Below are 17901 nucleotides of genomic sequence, written 5' to 3' on the forward strand. Positions count from 1 at the left end.
TCTTTCCTGCCTATGCAGGGGGTCGGACTCAATGATCTATTGAGGTCCCTTCCGACCCTAGCATCTATGAATCTATGAATCCTCACCAGCCTTTGAAAAAGCTTGGAGGCACCCCAGAGTCCCTTTATATTTGAATTTTCTTTTGGGAACAGACTCCCCTTCACTCACCTGCCACGTATTGATGTTTCTTGGGGTTCTCAAAGAGAAGGCTGCCTCAAGGCTTTCCAGATCTGGTCTATGCTGACAAACATCTGGAGGTGATGAGCTACTGCCTTAAGGACTATTTGCATGACCCCAGACTACCCCTTTATCATGCCCCATGCCTCACAGAAGTTTATGTATCTTTTGTTCACTCTGTTGGGGTCTCAGCCAATGAGGCTTCCACCCCTATTTATGTAGCTAAGCTGTCCAACTGAGACCCACTGTGTTGAGCCCAGCTTTCAGCCACTGGCTTCCCTCAATCTGCTCTGGGCCCCTGGCCCTGTGTAGCTGCGTCCCTGTGGCCTCATGCTCTCTGGTCTCTGAGGCTGCACCCCTGTGGTGCCAGTCTCTCTGGCCCCTGCAGCTGTGCCCCTATACATCTCTTCTTTCATTTTGCTCATTAATGTAATATTTACTTTTCCTACTGGCTAAATAACCTATGTGGAACTTATTCCAGGGGTTTATTTTTAAATATGTGAAAAATTAGGGTTACCATACGTCTGGATTTTTCCAGACCTGTCCTCTTTTTTGATTCCCTGTCCTCTGCCCAGGCAGGTTTTTTAAATGTAAGCAAATGCCTGGGTTTTTGCTCTCCCTCTGTTTTTCTCTGGCACTTTCGGCTTGGCTGCTTGGGGCTGGGGGACAGCTGAAAAGGGTGATTGGTTGTCAGGGGATCATGTGCTCTATGCGCAGGCCCCGACAGCTGCTTACAGTAAAAGAGAGAGAGAGAGCACACACATGCGAGCTGTTTGGGCATCAGGGCTGGGGAGGGGCAGAGGGCAGCAGGTCACGAGTGAGGGACACTGGTGGGACTCAGGGGGAAGAGGGCTGTGGGTTAGGTGTGAGGGACACTGGCAAAGCTGGGGTGCAATGTACAGTAGGTAAGGAGTGAGAGGCAGCAGCGGGGCTGGAGGGGAGGGGCTGTGGTTTAGGAATAAGGGTCAGCTGCAGCAATTTCTTTGACAAATTTTCAAGTTTGGCACATGTGAAGGTGGTCCTCCCACTGGCTCGAGATAGAAATTACACATAAAATGGTATAAATGATGGGAAACTGGTTCAAGTCTGTAACACAACAGAAGTTCAGTGCACATAAACTGCTTTCAAAATGGGTTAAATTGATTTAAGATAAACCTGGATGGATGTAGTATCAGATATAACTGATTTAGGTTAAATTGGTTTATTGAACTTCTGTCCCAGATCCCCTTCAGTTTCAAGTTAACTCTCAGTCCCCCAGCATCCGAGGATCAAAGGTGGATTAAGGTGTATTGGGGCCCTAGGCAAACACAAAATTGGAGGCCCTGTCCCACCATGGGAACTGGGCTGCAGGGGTGGAGGAGGGGGCTCCTTCCCCTCCTGGTGCTGGCTGGGGAGGCTGGGTGGACTCTGCCAGGCTAGGGGTAGGGGGGCACATGCCCACCTCTCTTCTCCCTGCTCCCAAGCCCCCCTCCCCCACCATGGCCAAATGTACACACACATATACAGGTGTGCACACAGACACAGGTGCACACTCTACGCTCTCCCACTCTGCACATGGACACACACAGATACAGACACACACACACACACTTTCCCCTCACAGGACCTCCCCCCTCCCCCACTCTCAATCACTCTGAGGCAGCTCCCTGCTCCCCACCCCCCGCACCATGAGTTGCCCATGGCATGGTCTAGCTCCATGCCCCAGGCCCCTATTACACTTACCTGCAGGGAGCTGCTGCCCAGCTACATCCCCTACTGCCTCGCAGATGCACTGGGCTGGGCTGGGAGCACCAAGCCATGTTTCTGTGAGTAGGGGTGGCACTGGGAGGGTTGGCTATGGGGAGGCTAAGATGAATTTGGGGAGCTATAGCCCCCCAATACTCCCCTCAGCACCACTGCCCGCCAGGCCACAGGGGTGCAGTATGATGTAGTGCTCCCAGTCTGGCCCCACCCCCAACCCCCCCCTGCCGAGGTATGGTGCAGTGTGGTGTACCTGGCCCTGCCCGCCATTGGCAGAGGGGCCCCACTTCCAGCTCACAGGGAAGTAAATGCAAAAGCCACAGTTTTAAACTTGGCACAATTTTTCTCTCTCTGCTGGGGACAAAAACAGTGCCAAGTTTAAAACCACGGCTTTCTCCTCCCTGCTGATGAGGATCTCAGGGCTCCTATTTGGTACCACTCCTGGACATGGGCAGAGCTAGCCTATCTGTTAATCCACCTATACCCAAGATGCTTTGTACCTCCCCTACACCCCCCCTCCTTGCAGGGTGGGTAGGATAGATTTGGCCCAACCTATCTGCTCTAGCCCAGCAGGAAGGCATGATGTAGTGCCCCCCAGCTTCTGGCTTGCACCACTACAGGCATGTGAATGCATTTCAGGAATCAAAAGTGAATGTCTGTTCACTTGGTTATCAGTTCAATCTATGCAGTTTAGACTAACCTGGGAAGATCGAATCAATTCAGCCTTGGGCTTTTTGATTATCTGTATGTAGCCCTTGAGTGCTGGGGATATGTTGTAAACATGTAATTAAGCATCATAGAACAGTTCCCCGAGATTTAATTATGATGATCTAGTTAGAGTTTTTCTCTCCTCTGCTCCCCCACCTTTCCCAATAGCTTCTGTTTTCTGTTAATCACAGATGCTGAGGACCTTGGGAAAGGGTCCTCAATGCTTACTGACCTGGACACTTAATAACTCTGCATGTTGCTATTTGCTAATGTATAAAAACTAAATAATGATTTGATCAGTCCAATTTAATTGGGCAAGTGAAATACAAATAGTAAATATGAAACACTAATAGTGAAGAGTCAGTAATGAACTAAGTTTATTAGGAGCTGAACTAGTCTTAAAAATACTATTTGTGAATCGCTAATTACATTTCCACTCTTCAAAAAGTCAGCACTTACCTACTTGTCTGCACTCCAAGGAAGCCTCCATCCAGTTTCTACTTTTTAAAAACTCTATGTAGTAGCAATGGCCATGGAAAGGAATCCAAGAGCTGTATCTTTCTGATTCAGGGCATTTTCCAGGGAGCTGTGGTGGATCAGTCGGGGCCATAACTGTTAGGAAATTATGTAGTTTGAATTCAATTCTCTCACAAAAAGACTTGTGGTTTCACAAGTAGTCTCGTGAAACCAAAATGTATTCCAAAAAATGGACTAGAGAATAAATGAAATGTAAATGCTCGGCCAAATTATATTCTCATCCTATGAGTATACAAGTCTATTTCTTACGCAGTTTCTGTCCCTATTAAGATATATGCAGCCTTGAAGCTACATTTCTTTTGTTTTGCTAAGGTAGAAAATCTCATAGAGTAATAAAATTAATATGCTTTGCACGTAATTTTTTATTTTCTAATGTATTCTTCCTTATTCTTTGAGGAGAACATAGGTAATTTTAGGTAATGTTGAACCTCCTTGAGTCACACTAAAGCTTTGCAGGAAGACCAGATTAGGTAAGTGTAATTAGAATCAATGGTTTAGATAGTTACCAAACTGACTAGAACAGGTCAAAGAGGGCAAGCAAAGAAGAGCACTGTCGCTCAGTAATTAGGACATTCAGGTGGGAAGAAGGGCTCTTGAGTCCCATTCCCTCCTTCCAGAATTATTTACACAGTCTATATTAGAAACAGAAATTTTGGATAAGATATTTTTGATAAATCTTAGATTAAAAAAACAGAAATACTATTGATAACAGGGCTAAATGCCCTACTCACCGAGCGGACAAGTTTCAGTTACAGAGACTGTATACTGGCAGTTCTCTTAAGAGACTGGAGGATATAGGTTTGAATCTCCAAGGCTGAGGAGGGATTAAAACCCACCTTCCACCTCCTGGCCAAATATTTCTACCTCTTAAGAACTTTTAAGTAGAAGAGATATTATCACCTGGCTTCTGTTCCTTCTCCAGCTGGATTTTAAAAGACCAGGTCATGCTTACTCTTTTTAGTGAACATTCATGGCCCCCTACAATCAGGAATGGGTTCTAGGCTCCTGTACCCATAAGGATGGAAGAGCTTCCCTTGCAGCTCTGAGTCAGGCCTCTAAGCTCTGCAAAGAGGTATGATTTCAGATGTTCACTGGTTACTATTGGGTCTGTATAGGCAGCTTCTCACTCAGTAATCACACTTCTGAGATACTTAACTCTCCTCTGAATTACATAGAAAAGAAAAGGCACATAACTCTGACCTTTGGATTCCACTCCAGGGGCCACACAACACCTAACATGGAGGCATTGACATCCTTCATTAAATCTGGCAGTAGCTAAGTTAATAAGATTTTAATTTGAAGCAAGTCTGCATTCACCAGACATGGAGTTCATGGGATGGGAGTGGGGTTCTTGTCCATAACACATAATTTATTCACTAAATCAGGCAGATAATTGTTCAGGTCTATAGGTTGTGAAAAATAAATGAAAAATGCCCTCACTAGAGTACAAACTGAGTGAGTTCCAGGAAGAATGTTAACAGTTTTCAGAATGAACTAACTTTTTTTTTGCAATAAATTAAGATGGTGTGGACCAGTATGGCAGCCCCAAGGGAGCCTATGTGGCAGAAGCAGCCGGCACTGGGGCAGCAGCAGCAGGACCAGGAGCCTGCACCACAGCAGCAGCCCATGTGCCATAAGACTCTCCTGTGTGTGCACAACCATACCTCCACCCCCAGACACAACTTTCAGGTGCTCAGCACACACATACCACCTCTGTTCTCCAGGATCTCCTCTTAGTTGTGCTTTTGTTGTCTTGCTTTCCTGTACTGAAAGACCCAAAGGTCTTGTCTAACCCCTAAGACTAGTATGTTCTCTGGCGGCTTATGTATCCTAATGGACCTCCATGCTCCCCAGTTTAAACAGTTAAATTACATTGCTTACCATCAGAAAGTTTGCAGACAGAGAAATATTTTTTGGTACATGACCCTGTCTTCCACATTCCGTTAAGATCTACATAGACACAGGCTATTGTCTGTTTTGGCTCCTTACTCGCCCATTGAGTATAATCCATTCTCCACGTATCTATCCATTTGTAATTGCCATTTGTCTGAAAATAAAATCAATTGGATAACTTCAAGGTTGGCTTATTACATCCATATAGCAATACATACTACCCTAGCAAAATAACATAAACATACAACTAACATTTGTGTACATTGCTGTCCACCTCTGGACAGCAGTACAAAAACATACTAATAACATGTTTTATGATTAATAATAATATAGCACTAGATGAACAATCTATGGTGCTATACTCTGGGTGAACTGTGCTTAGAATAAGATATGAAGTTGTACATTAATGAGAGCACAGAGTGGTCTGTAATTGAAATTCCTCAGGAATAAGTTTACTCTACCTCTTCTACTTCAAATAAGGATTTAAGAATTATGAGGATGTTCTAGGAAGGACATCCTAGGAATGTCCGAGGAAGAGAGGTGTCATGAGGGAAGACAGGAAAAGTTGGGAGTAAAACTATAAGCCTGACTTTCCCTTACAGAGTAACAGTATAGATAGAAGGGCTCTATCAAAAGCCATTATATTTTAGCTATGGTTATGTAGTCACATGACTATGATTCCACATGGGGGAAGATAAAATATCAAAGCACACTTACAATCCAAATATTTATAAACCCCAGTGTCAAAAAGAGGAAATATAATATTTTCTCAGTAACAAAAGATTCCTACCCATAATATTCCAGTTTCTTCAAAGGAAAAGTTACACCAAATATAATTTAAAATAGGAAGATTAAACCATTATAATGGTTAAAATAGGAAGATTAAACCAGGATAATTTTCAGTCTTGTTATACCTTTGACTCCTTCTCGTTCCCCTTTGTACATTGTTTCTGTCAAGAACAATGGTTTACTGCATCCAAAAAAAATTGGAATATGTTGTATGGTATGAACTTTAGATGTGATGTCACTGAAGAGATCTATTAAAAAGAAGAGTCAGGGAACGTATCTTCTAACATCTCCAAACCAGTGATGGATGAACTCAGAAAGAATATGACAGGGGCTGAATTATACTAGACATGCCCTGTACATATATAGACTCTCTAAGCTTCTAATGCTTGCAGTGTCAGAGACAGACAGACCACTGGTCAGACCCAATATGACATGTTTCATGTTCTTCTGTTAAATCTCTGGCATGACCAAACACATGGGTTTAATTCCTCTATGAATTTAGTTTTTGAGTGTTTTTGAAGGCAAAAGAAGCTCATCATGTGGTAGAAAATAATGGGAACCCCTTGGCCAAGCTCTATATTTAGATTACAAGCTCTACCATAGCTCTACATGTTGAATACCACTTGTCAAGACTCTCTTTCTATGCATATGCATTTAAAAGCCATTCATTCACTGAAATCAGCTCTTTACTAAATGGTTCTGTTTGATAAATTTCTGGCCTAGATTATCCTAACATCAATATTTGTTGCTGAGGTCACCTCTGCAGTCTGACATGTTTGGTTTAAGAGCATGGGGAATCCAGCTAAATACAGTTATGGTAATGGCGGCTCATATAATTTGAATAGGAAAAATGAAGACTGAAATAACCTGGATCAGTTGCATCCTATCTGATATTCTTACCACATTGCTGTTAAGACCAATCCAAACTGGGTTCCCATGTTCTAGCATCAATAGCCACACAAATGATTGGCTGTATGGATCTAAAATGCTGGCAAGTTCTGATGATCTATCCATGCAGTTCTTTCGTGCCTCCTCCCATGTCATTTTGGACTGGATGAGTGAATAGCTACTATCACCAAAATGGGAAAAACCATCATTTGGAATAGCTGTCAAGGGTTTATATAATTTTGAGTCTGCAATAAAAAGGGGAAAGATAAAAATATACAAAGATAATCTTTGGGATTTAGATGTACAGTGTGCTACTTACTGAGCAACAAACACCTGGAATATTAAAAAACAAAGCAGCACAGTACTAATTGTAAATAGGAAAACCTTCTAATTTAATATCAATGATGAACTGAGCTTTTCAAAATAGCAGTAATCAAAACCACATTTTGAGGTTGGAAGCATTAAGCACACATGTGTTTTACACAATCATAAGTATAAATGAGTTTAGTATTGATCCTAGAAGATGTTTATTCACATTATAAATCCTTAACTATGAATAATTGGAATTCTTTGAGGATTTCAGAACCAGAACAGACCACTGTTGATGAGGTATAAACTACAAATCGGAGCTGTGTATGTAACACTGGCCCATATCATAACTAGATCAAACAAGTGCCACTGTATTATACTAATGCTTGCCAAATATACAAATAATCCAATGTACCACTCCAAAATTGAGACTACTTATTAACTACTTAATAACTTCCATTATCATTCAACTTACTCGCCTTACACTATATATTGTCTTTGTAGATCTCCTCTACTATGTTTATATGCACAAGTGTGCATGCATACTCACTCTCCCAACATTTTAAACAAAACCCTTTAAAAATGGAAGTGTTAATGTGTTTTAATTTGCAAGATTAGTGAAACTGAACTCACCACTCTTTTTCTGGCATATAAAACCTCTGCGTTGAGAACATCCTTCTATCATCCATTTCCCTGTCTTTTCAAGAGGACTGGTTTTAATAACAACACAGGATTTCTGTAGGAGGGTGGAGGGAAGGGGGAAAAAACGGTAAGTAAAAAAATGTCAGTAGCAAAAGAATGTAGGTTGTAGCCATGTTGGTCTAAAGACATAGGCAGACAAAGTTCTTTGGGTAAATCCGATATCTTTTATTAGACCAACTTAAATAGTTGGAAAAATTCTTCTTAGCAAGCTTTTGGGCACAAACACCATTTATCAGGCTGAGGAAGTATCTGCAGATGGTCTGTGCTCTTCCTGGATGGAGTGGTAAAGCAGCCAGAGGCCAGTATATATGCAAGAAAGCCAATCAGTTAAAATGTAAATTGAGGTAGTCAGTAGGTGAGAGAGGAGGAATGAATGTAGCTGTAGCCAAAGGATGAGAGGCAGGAGGGTGCGGGAGGGCGGAAGGAATGAGAGTAGCTGGTAAAAAGTGGAAGGACTCAGATGTTAGGCAGGTTATAATGTGTCATAAATCCAATGTCTATATTTAGTCTATGATTTTTTGTATATGGTAGATTGAGTAGGTGAAGTTCATAGACTCATCTGTGAAAGGTATTTTGTAAATTCTCTTTGAGGATTAGAAGGGAGAGATTGGAGAGAGAGTGGTTTTCTTGTGACAAACGTGCCCCCACATTACATTTCTGGAGGTGCGGGTATAAGAGCCAGGAATGTAGATGGCTCTGTTGTGGGGTGTAGTAATTGATTGTGGGGGTGGTGGAGATGTGTTGGCAGGTTTACATTTCTTGTCCTGGCATGGTCTGGATCCATTCGGTGTGTTTGGGCTATAGGAAGTTTGCTTCTGGTGATGATGTTGGTGAGGTTTGTTGCTTAAACACCTCTAGAAATGCAATATATCTCATCCAGTGCACCAAACGCCCTGATGGAAAATATGTAGGAGAAACCAAACAACAACTGCGCACCAGATTGAACACACACTAAAAATCTATCGAAGACAAGAATAACCAATTACCTGTGGGGGCACATTTCTCACAAGAAAACCACTCTCTTCACTTTCTCAGTTGGAATCCTCAGAGGGAATTTACAAAATACCTTTCACAGATGAGTCTATGAACTTTACTTCATCAATCTACTGCATGCAAAAAATCATGGCCTATACAGACATTGGATTTATGACACATTATAACCTGCCTAACATCTGAGTCCCCAGGTACCTCTCCCCTTTTTACCATTTATTCTCCCTCCTGTCTCTCATCCTTTGACTACAGCTACACTCATTTACCCTCTCCTCCCTGCCCCATCTCTCACCAACTGACCACCTCAATTTACATTTTAACTGACTGCTTTTCCTGCATACATGCTGGCCTTTGGCTGCTTTACCACTCCATCCAGGAAGAGCAGAGACCATCTGTAGATGCTTCTTCAGCCAGATGAAGGTTGATTGTGCCCAAAAGCTTGCTAAGAAGAATTTTTCCAACTATTTGAGTTGGTCTAATAAAAGATATCAGATTTACCCAAAGAACCTTGTCTTCAGTAGCAAAGGAGGAAATTCTGTCACATTATAGCCCTGGCAGCATCAGTCCTGCTTCCTTTTACACTTGAATTCTGATAGCATTTTTGTGTGAAATTTGCATTACAATGATAGTAACGCTTTATTCCTTATGGCATCCTTTTACAGACAGTATCTATTTCACCTGCTTTCTGGGTATCTTTCCAGTGCTTCTACTCTTTCAGCTCAGCCTGCTCATCAGCGTTATACTTTTTATTACCATAGAGAAGTGATGCTTAAGTGATACTATTACTTCTGAGATGAGAATTAAACACCAAGAAAAGGCACAAAACCTAGGATTATAAATATTGTGTACCCACCCTCTCTTTCATTTGTTACTGAACAGATCCCAATTATATCTTAGTATTAAAATGAAGTTGAAAAGAGAACATGGAAACTTTTAAAGCCTGCACTGGTGCTTACTGTGAAAGAGAGGCTGGGAGTGAAAAGTTCATGATGAATTCAGCCATAGAAGTGGAGGAGATTCTTATTGATTTTGGATCACAAGGTTTGCAATACGACACTTTCTCATTTCACTAACCAGGGTCTGTTCTATTCTGTTACTTATTAATTTAGCTGTTAAAACACTCATTAAGAAAGCTGGGCAAATTAAATAATAAAACGTAATAAAATAAATAGCATAACAATGGGAGTGTGTGAAGGGGTGATGGTCGACTAGGACACCAGGCCACTACAATGACCTCAGGGTAGAGCAAAAAAAGAATAAAAGTGCCGTAATGCATGATTACAAAAAGAAAAAGGATTATTACTGAACAAAACCAATAACAACATAGTTTGCATGTCACTGACACTATTCTTTGATTGTTAATCACTTTTAATGGTTCAGTTAGGTTTAGAAATAGTCAAGAATGTAATTACTCACATGAACAGGATGCATACATGTGCACATGCAAAATGTACTTCCTGCAACCACACATGTATGGTGATCTTTGTCTAGACTAATAAAGTAAGTGATTTCTCTAAGGCCCCTGCTACAAGTTCAAATTAAAGCTAGATAGAAACCAGTTATAGTGTTGTTACACATTTTCAAGCACAAACTTGATAGCTGGTTGTCTCTTTTTATAGTTGGATAGTCATTTTTATTGTGTGATAATTATTTCGCATGTGTGGCTGGTCTAAATTTATTGCATGATTATCTAGTCAATTGTGTGATAATTTCTTTGCACTTGTGGCCAGTCTTACTTTGCATACGTGGCCAGACTAACTTTGTTACATGATTAACCAGTTACTTGCATAATGGGGTGCGTGAAGCTTTGGTCACTGATTTGATTCAGAGAAGATTTGGCCCGATTCAGAGGTCAAATGACCAAATCTGAATTGAATTGGGAGACAAAAAAAAATGGCTGGGAGAGTGGGCGGGGGATGAGTCCTGTCTGATTTGGAGATTTGTACGATTTGGCAGCGGCCAAATCACCGAAGCAGATTCAGCTGAATCGATTCGAGACAGTGATTCAAATCACCAAATCGAATCATTCTCCCCCAAATTGGCTGAATCCAAATCCGAAGTGAATACTAGCCGCTTCACACAGGCCTACCTGGCAGCCCTCTTTAAAAGGCAGCTCTGCTCTGTGCTGTCTGGGCAGCCCCTTCATGTGCTCAGGAGCAGCATGGGATGTGCAGAGGCAGCACACAGTCACTTTGTCTGTGCCTACCCTGCCTTCCTGCACTATGGCTGCCCCAGTCCCTGGCCCTGGCAGCAACAAGCAGTGTTCTAGGAACCTGCTGGCCATCACAATCATCCTGCTGGCCTGTCTAACTGACCAATGGCTGGCTCATGGCCATCTTGATTCATTCAGCTCCCCCATGACCAACCACTGCCTACCCACCTGCAATGTGCCTTCCCAGGGCCACAGCCACCATGCAGCTGCTGATGCCAGGGACACTGATGAGTGGCTCCATAAGGCTACTGCTGGGGCCATCATTACCCTCCTGGGCCTCCAGCCCCACTGTCTCTGGGCCCACTGCACCAGCCAGCCCTTGTTTGGCATGGGCAAGGCCACCACTGGGCCATCCTGGATGTGTGTACTGCCCTCCAGGACATGCTGGTGGACACCGTCTTCCATGTCCATGACTCCCAGGTGGCGGTGGCAAGGTTCTGTGCACTAGGGTTCCCCCAGTATATCGGGGTCCTGGATGGGACCCACATACAGGTCACATGCCCGCCCCATGGAGACCACCTCTATTATAGCCACAGAGGATTCCACTCTGGTCATGTAGGCCATCATGGACCACCAGGACACATTCACTCATGTGAGCACTGGCTGGGCAGGCAGCATGCATAATGCCCATGCATGACACTTTTAGGAACTCTGGGCTGGTGGGACTCATGGAGAGTGGGCACTTCACACTGGGGATGCTGGGCCTGCAGCTAGATGCTGTGGTTGTCCCACCCCTGCTCATCAGAGACCCAGCCTACCCGCTTCTCTCCTAGCTGATGAGGCCCTAACACTGGCCACCTAGACCCCTGCCAGGCCCACTTTAACTGGCACCTGGACTGGACCCACGCATTGGTCAAGTGTGCTTTCAGCCACCTCAAGGGCAACTGGCACTCCCTCACTGCCCACCTCTAGGTTGCCAACAAGAATTTCCCCTGGGTCATCATCACAGCCTGTGTGCTGCATAATATCTGTGAGGCCAAGGGAGAGCTGTTCCATGAGGCCTGGGTGGATGAGGCACAGCTTGCAGAGGTGGCTTGGCAGTGGGAGTACAAGCTGCGGCAGCAGCTGCAGATCACCCCCTGAAGCATTCCCAGCTCTAGCTCACTTGCCTTGCAGCCCACAGGCCTCCCTGCCCATCTCCAGTACCACTCTCATGCCAGACACATGTCCAAAGAAGAAATCTTTATTCTCCTCATGACACACCCCCATTCCTCCCCACTGAACAAACAGAGCTCCCTCCACCACCCTCCCCACCCACCAACAATCAAAAAATCTCTCTTCCCAGTGTGAAACTATTTACAAAGTCTGTGTTTTGCTGTCCTGGAGTGGCGGGGGCATAGGGTGGGGGCACCTAGTGGGCAGAGCCTGGGGGCAGGTGGCCAGCACCCTGGACTCAGGCTGTTCCCCCATGGGTGTGCATGCCATGGCACATCTGGTGGGTGGAGGGCTCGCTCAGGGTTGATGGCAACCAGTGCTCCTCTGGAGTGGTTGGCTCCCCTTTTAGCTGGTGGAGTCCAGGCCCAGCATGGCTGACATCCAGTCTCGGCACCATTCCAGACAGCTCTAGCTCAATGTCCACTTAGAGCTGGGGCAAGCAGCAGGGATGGGCCCAGGCAGGTGGTGGCACACAGGGGTAGGGGCTGGGCCAGGGGCTCCTGTGGGAGGGAAGTGGCAGGAGGACCTCCTCCCAGGACCAGGTGGGGCATGCTGTGGGGTGGCAAGAAGCTGTCAGGGGGTCTGTGGGGCTAGGGACAGGGGCCAGGCAGCAGCAGGCACTCACAAGACTGCCAGGCCCAGGACAGTGTCCAGAGTATGACAGTCATCATCCTCTATGGCCTGGCCCAAGATCCTATTTTGGTCTCACAAGACCTGGAGCTGCTCCCATTCCAGGGCCAGGAAGTCAGTTTGGACCAGCTCCTCCCTGGTGATGTCCTCCACTTGCCACCTCTCCTGGTGAGCCAGGTCCTCTTCCTACCACCTCTCCTCCTCAGCCAAGTTCTCCTCTCAGCAGGCCCAGGTGGTCCGCTCCTGCTCCTTGGCCACCACCAACCATTGCTGGAGGAGGAGGGTCTGATCCTGTAGTGCCTCTGGTGCAGCTGGTGCATCTGGAGGGCTGTGGCACTGGGCAGCGGCTTCCCTGACTTGGCATCCCCGCTGGTTCCATGGCCACTCCCCCAAGTCCAGATGTTGGATCTGCAGAGCCAGGAGACAGAAGCCTTTTGTTCAAGTTTGCAACAGTCTGGAGATAAGATGCCCTGCATCAGGGGCCATGCACTGCCCTGCCTCAGATTGGGGGTTGGCCATGCATGGGTGCCCAGGGACCATGGTAAGTCGGCAGGGCAGGCTCAGGCCCAGGTGGCCACTGACCAAACCCCCCATCCCCACACACTCCCCTAGGTCTGGCAGGCCACTGGGTGCTGGCCACAGGCAGTCTGCCTCCCCTGCCCCAGAGTGGGACAGGCCAGGCTCCAGCACATGCTGCCATGATTCCACATCCCGCTCCCCAAAATCTCCCTGTGCAGGCCAACTGCTCTGCTACACTGCTACACAGCCCATGGTGCCCAGGCTTGAGATGCATGAGACTTCTGGACAACTGGGATGAGGAGCTGGCCAAGTCTCCACCTTCCATGCTGGGAGGCATCTCTGGGGAAACACCCTGGGGCCACCCCCCTCCCCCCCACCATACCTCCACTGAACCCTAAATGTGTCCCTGCTGCATGTGCCCTGGGCAGTGCATGATGAGCTGTTTGTGTAGGCTGAGGGGTGCCCAATCTACTATGTCCTGCTGCTGTTGTTCCTCCTGGTGCCCTGGGCATACCCGTGCTCCCAGTTTGGGGCCTTGAGCTATAAAGGTGAGAAGGCAAGCCTCGGCTGCCCTACAACCTATGCCACTGCCTGGAATGCTACCTGTGGCATCACTATATGTCTCTGCCACCGCTGCTGAGGAGGACATTACTGCCAGCATTGACTTGTTCCTCAGCATGTGAGAGGCCTATAGCTGCCTAGTTGCTGGGGCATGGGCTGCTCAATAAAGTTTTGCACTGTGTCCCACCTCCCTGTGTGTTGTGGGGGAAACCCAGGGCCAGGAGAGTGTGGGCAGGCCAGGCAGGAAGGGGAGGCTGGGAGCAGGGGTGGGGACTGGAGTAGAGTGGCCCCCCACCCCAGTGCAGGGCTTACCATGTGTCTGGGGCTGGTGAGGCTGGTGGCTCAGCATAGTCCTCCCCATTGATAATGGCATGTAGCTGCGCCCGATGTCCTGGGCACCACAAGGTCGTTAATCTCTTCCTGGATCCAGTTAGAGCCCTGGGTGGAGGGCATGGGTGTGTGCACCTGGGTTGAGGTGGGCCTGGATGGGGAGAAGGCCATCGTAGGTCCTGGACTGACTGTCTAAGCCTCCTCGCAGCTGTCCCTCTGCTGCCATTCTGGGCAGCTGCCAGCAATGCTAAGTGCAGGGGCACGGCAAGGGACCAGCAGCTACATAGCAGAGGCTATGCCCCGAAGCAGCTGCAGGTACAGAGCAGGCTGCTGGGGTGTGCAGTAGGCAGGTGGTCCTGGCCCTGTTGCCAAGACCAGTCTGCAGGCAGCCCTGGGGTACTGACAGGCTGGCCAGGGGCTGGAGCAGCCTGCACCAGATCTTCTACACCCACCTGCCTGGCAGCAGTGCCCTGGTAGCCACAAAGCTGTGCAGGGTCATGCAAAAACAAAGGACTCCAGGAAGTCAGGGACAGCTCAGCTGTAGCCTGCCCAGGGGGCACACAAGACTTGCACTGCCCTCAGACTGCCTGTGATGTATCCCCCAAGGCACAAAATGGCTGCAGGCTTTTATAGCCTGCAGGCACAGGCTGCCAGTGAGCCAGCCCAGCCCTGGAGCAGGAGAAGCTCCCAGCCAGGAGCCCTGGGGCTGGCCTCAAGCCAGCCCCCTAGTGGCTGGACAGACCTGGCAGCAAATTTGCTGCTGAGTTGCATCTACATGTGTTACTGCAGTTACTAATTGCGCTTAAATTTGTTACCTCGCGATTAGGGATTTTTACTGTGTAGTAAGCACACACAGGTGTAGACACATGTGCTTACTGCTTTGTAAACTAGGCAATGGTGCAGTAAAGCATCTCACATAGATGTACCCACTATCTCCTAAAGAAGATGAGTAAGACGATTGATGCCCTGGCTCAATGATCCTTGTCCCCAGCTCCTTAACCTCATCCTAAGGGCAGGCAGTAGTCTCAACAATAAGTGGGGACTACTTCCTGAGGAGGGGCAGCAGTTCTCCACCAGGTGGATATGATTAAGGTATCAATCCTGATTTACATGATATGGCATATAACTAGATAGTCCCTGGAAAAATTGTTAAACTTGTGGGTTCGTTAAACTATGTCTGCTTGCATACCTAGGACAATGAAAGAGTGAACAAAGGTGGAATGGATTAGGTGAGTGGGTGTGTATGTTGAAAAAACTGGGAGTGGAGTAGTTTGAAATGATTAAATTTGTTTCATGAAAATTTTTGAATGCATGGAGGAACTGGGGTAAAAAAGATATTAGGTGTATGCAATTCAGTGTATGCTTGTGAAAATTTATGAAGAGTTGACACAAAATTACTCAAAGTGGTTAAGACCAAGGTAAATTGTGAGTAACTACAGAAGGATCTAGTGCTATTGAGCAAATAAGCGGCTAAATGGAAGATGGAATTCAATGTAGGTAAGTGATGCACATGGGCAAAAATAACCCAAATTATACCCAGTAAATGGCAGTTTTCATGTTCTTCTGTTCTTCTACTTGGCTTTTAGTTTAAAAGTCAACAGTTATACAAGATGTTTTTTGATAAGGGTTAGCCCAACATATATAAATTAGTGTCCTTAACAGTTTCTAATTTCTTCCAATACTGGTGAAGACTGACAAGGCCTGCTCACTGCTCTAAAAATATTTATTGCCCTTTTATAAGCCAGGCTCAACTCAAAAAAAACTGGAAGGGAAAAATGCAGAAAATATTTAAAACTCTTTCATACTCTTAATCTCCCTCCAATCATTTCAGTAATGCATCAAAAATATTCTCCAAATAAAAAGGAAATAATTTTCTGTTGTACCTGTGGCTCTGGGCAGCCCACTGAACCTACAGCATTTTGGAATGTCATTACAAAACTGCATGAATGCAATACTCATCTCTTGAGCTACTTAAACTCTTTTCTAGAAGAAGCTGGATCATGAAACATTACAGATCTGCACCCAACTACAAGAAAATGAATGTTGCAGAGAAAGAGGGAAACTATATAAGAAGTAATTTGAGCAGTTTATTGAAAGACTCAGTGGCCACATCTACATGAGTGGTGGACCGTGGAGTTGTTACTGCACAGTCATTTAGTACTTGCTTAACCAAGTACTAAATGACTGCACAGTAACTGGCATTACTGCTCAGTACCATCCCTGCATGGGCTTTTTTATTCTATTGCACAGTAGCTCATTACTACTGCACAGCATGGTTGCTGTTATGGTTACTACCCACCAATGATACTGCACGGTAGCAACGAGCTATGCTGTGCAATAGCATCTTGTATAGATGTGTCCAGTGACCTCTCCAATTCCTTTGGATGATAATCTGCAATTAAAGTTTACCGGATATTGAAATCCAAATGCACTATGCATTCTATCTTCTGCATCCCAGTTTGTATAAGAGACATCACTTCCATCCTTCCAAAGAGAGATGCGTCCCTTGTTTCTGTTACTCAAACCAATCCAGCTGTCACTTGAAGCATCTTTTAAGTTGTAAGTGAGGAAAGCTGGAACAAAGATAATATTTATAAGAAAGGAAGTTGACCATGCCTTCTTTTTAGCAGCAAAGATTTGGTATGTGCAGAAAAGGACACAGTTAAAAATACAAACAAATTAACCTTACTCAATCATGTATTTTTAAATGATCTTGTGAATACAATTTTTATTATTTGTAGATTCATATCTGGCAAAGCAAAATTATGCCAGAACCAGTAACCCAAGCCCTTGCTCAGGAAATGATTTGTAAGGTAAAAGGGTACAGGTTTTCCAGCAATTTAAGTTGGTCTAAAAGATATCACATTCAGGCAAAGAACCTTGTAAGGTAAAAGAAAGCTAAAGAAATATAGGTTAACAAAAAAGCAGGACAACAGGTTTCAAGCTCTTTCAAAACTATCAGTTCTTGCTTGACTGTGTTGCTATTCACCAGAGCAGACAAGGTTCTTCGGGTGAATCTGATATCTTTTATTAGACCAACCCAAATAGTTGGAAAATAATTATTAAGCAAGCTTTCGGGTTCAAAAACCCTTTGTCAGGCTAAGGAAGTTTCACCAGTTGGCGCGTGCTCTTCCTGGATGGAATGAAAAGTAAAGAAGCCAGGGGCTGGGCTGGTATGCATACAAGACAGGCAGTCAGTGAAAATGTAGATTGAGGAGTCAGTGGGTGAGAGACAGGCTGGGGGGTGGGGAGGGGGGAGAGAGAGACAGGGACGAAAGTGGAGAGATACCTGGAGAGTCAGATGTCAGGCAGGTTATAATGTGTCATAAATCCAATGTCTATATTTAGTCCATGATTTTTAGTATCCAGGAGGTTGATGAAGTGGAGTCCATAGGCTTGTCTCTGGGAAATGTTTTGTAGGTTTCCTTTGAGGATCAGGACTGAGAGATTGGAGAGAGAGTGGTTTTCTTGTCAGAAATGTGCCCCCACAGGTCACTGGGTGTTTCTGTCTTTGATAGATTTCCGGTGTGCGTTCATTCTGGTGCGCAGTTGTTGTTTGGTCTCTCCTACGTATTGTCCATCAGGGCATTTGGTGCATTGGATGAGATATATTACATTTCTGGAGGTGCAGCTGTAAGATCCAGGAACGCTGATGGCTCTGTTGTGGGGTGTAGTAATAGTGGGGGTAGTGGAGATGTGTTGGCAGGTTTTGCATTTCTTGTGATGGCACGGTCTGGATCCTTTTGGTGTGTTCTGGGCTT

At 45.5% G+C, this 17901-nt stretch overlaps 1 protein-coding gene across 5 annotated transcripts in view; it reads right to left on the bottom strand.

Annotated features, from left to right (window-relative positions):
- LOC102376713 (macrophage mannose receptor 1-like) overlaps positions 1-17901 on the bottom strand; it is a 90363-nt gene that overhangs the window by 12306 nt on the left and 60156 nt on the right. For 2 of the 5 annotated variants that reach the window (XR_001358440.2, XM_025210096.1), the window contains exons 22-26: positions 16550-16713; positions 7675-7777; positions 6745-6977; positions 5044-5209; positions 3089-3237 (exon numbers count right to left, since the gene is read on the bottom strand). Coding sequence is in view for 3 of the 5 variants with exons in the window: in XM_025210096.1 (XP_025065881.1) it covers positions 3089-3237; positions 5044-5209; positions 6745-6977; positions 7675-7777; positions 16550-16713 (815 nt within the window). In the remaining 2 variants the exon portion in view is untranslated. Of the gene's footprint in view, positions 1-3084; positions 3238-5043; positions 5210-5969; positions 6093-6744; positions 6978-7674; positions 7778-16549; positions 16714-17901 lie in introns of those variants that run through there. The other 3 variants (XR_003095254.1, XM_014522276.2, XM_025210097.1) reach the window with 2 other exon arrangements.

The sequence above is a fragment of the Alligator sinensis genome, unplaced genomic scaffold, assembly GCF_000455745.1.
Source record: "Alligator sinensis unplaced genomic scaffold, ASM45574v1 scaffold234_1, whole genome shotgun sequence".
NCBI classification, from domain to species: domain Eukaryota; kingdom Metazoa; phylum Chordata; order Crocodylia; family Alligatoridae; genus Alligator; species Alligator sinensis.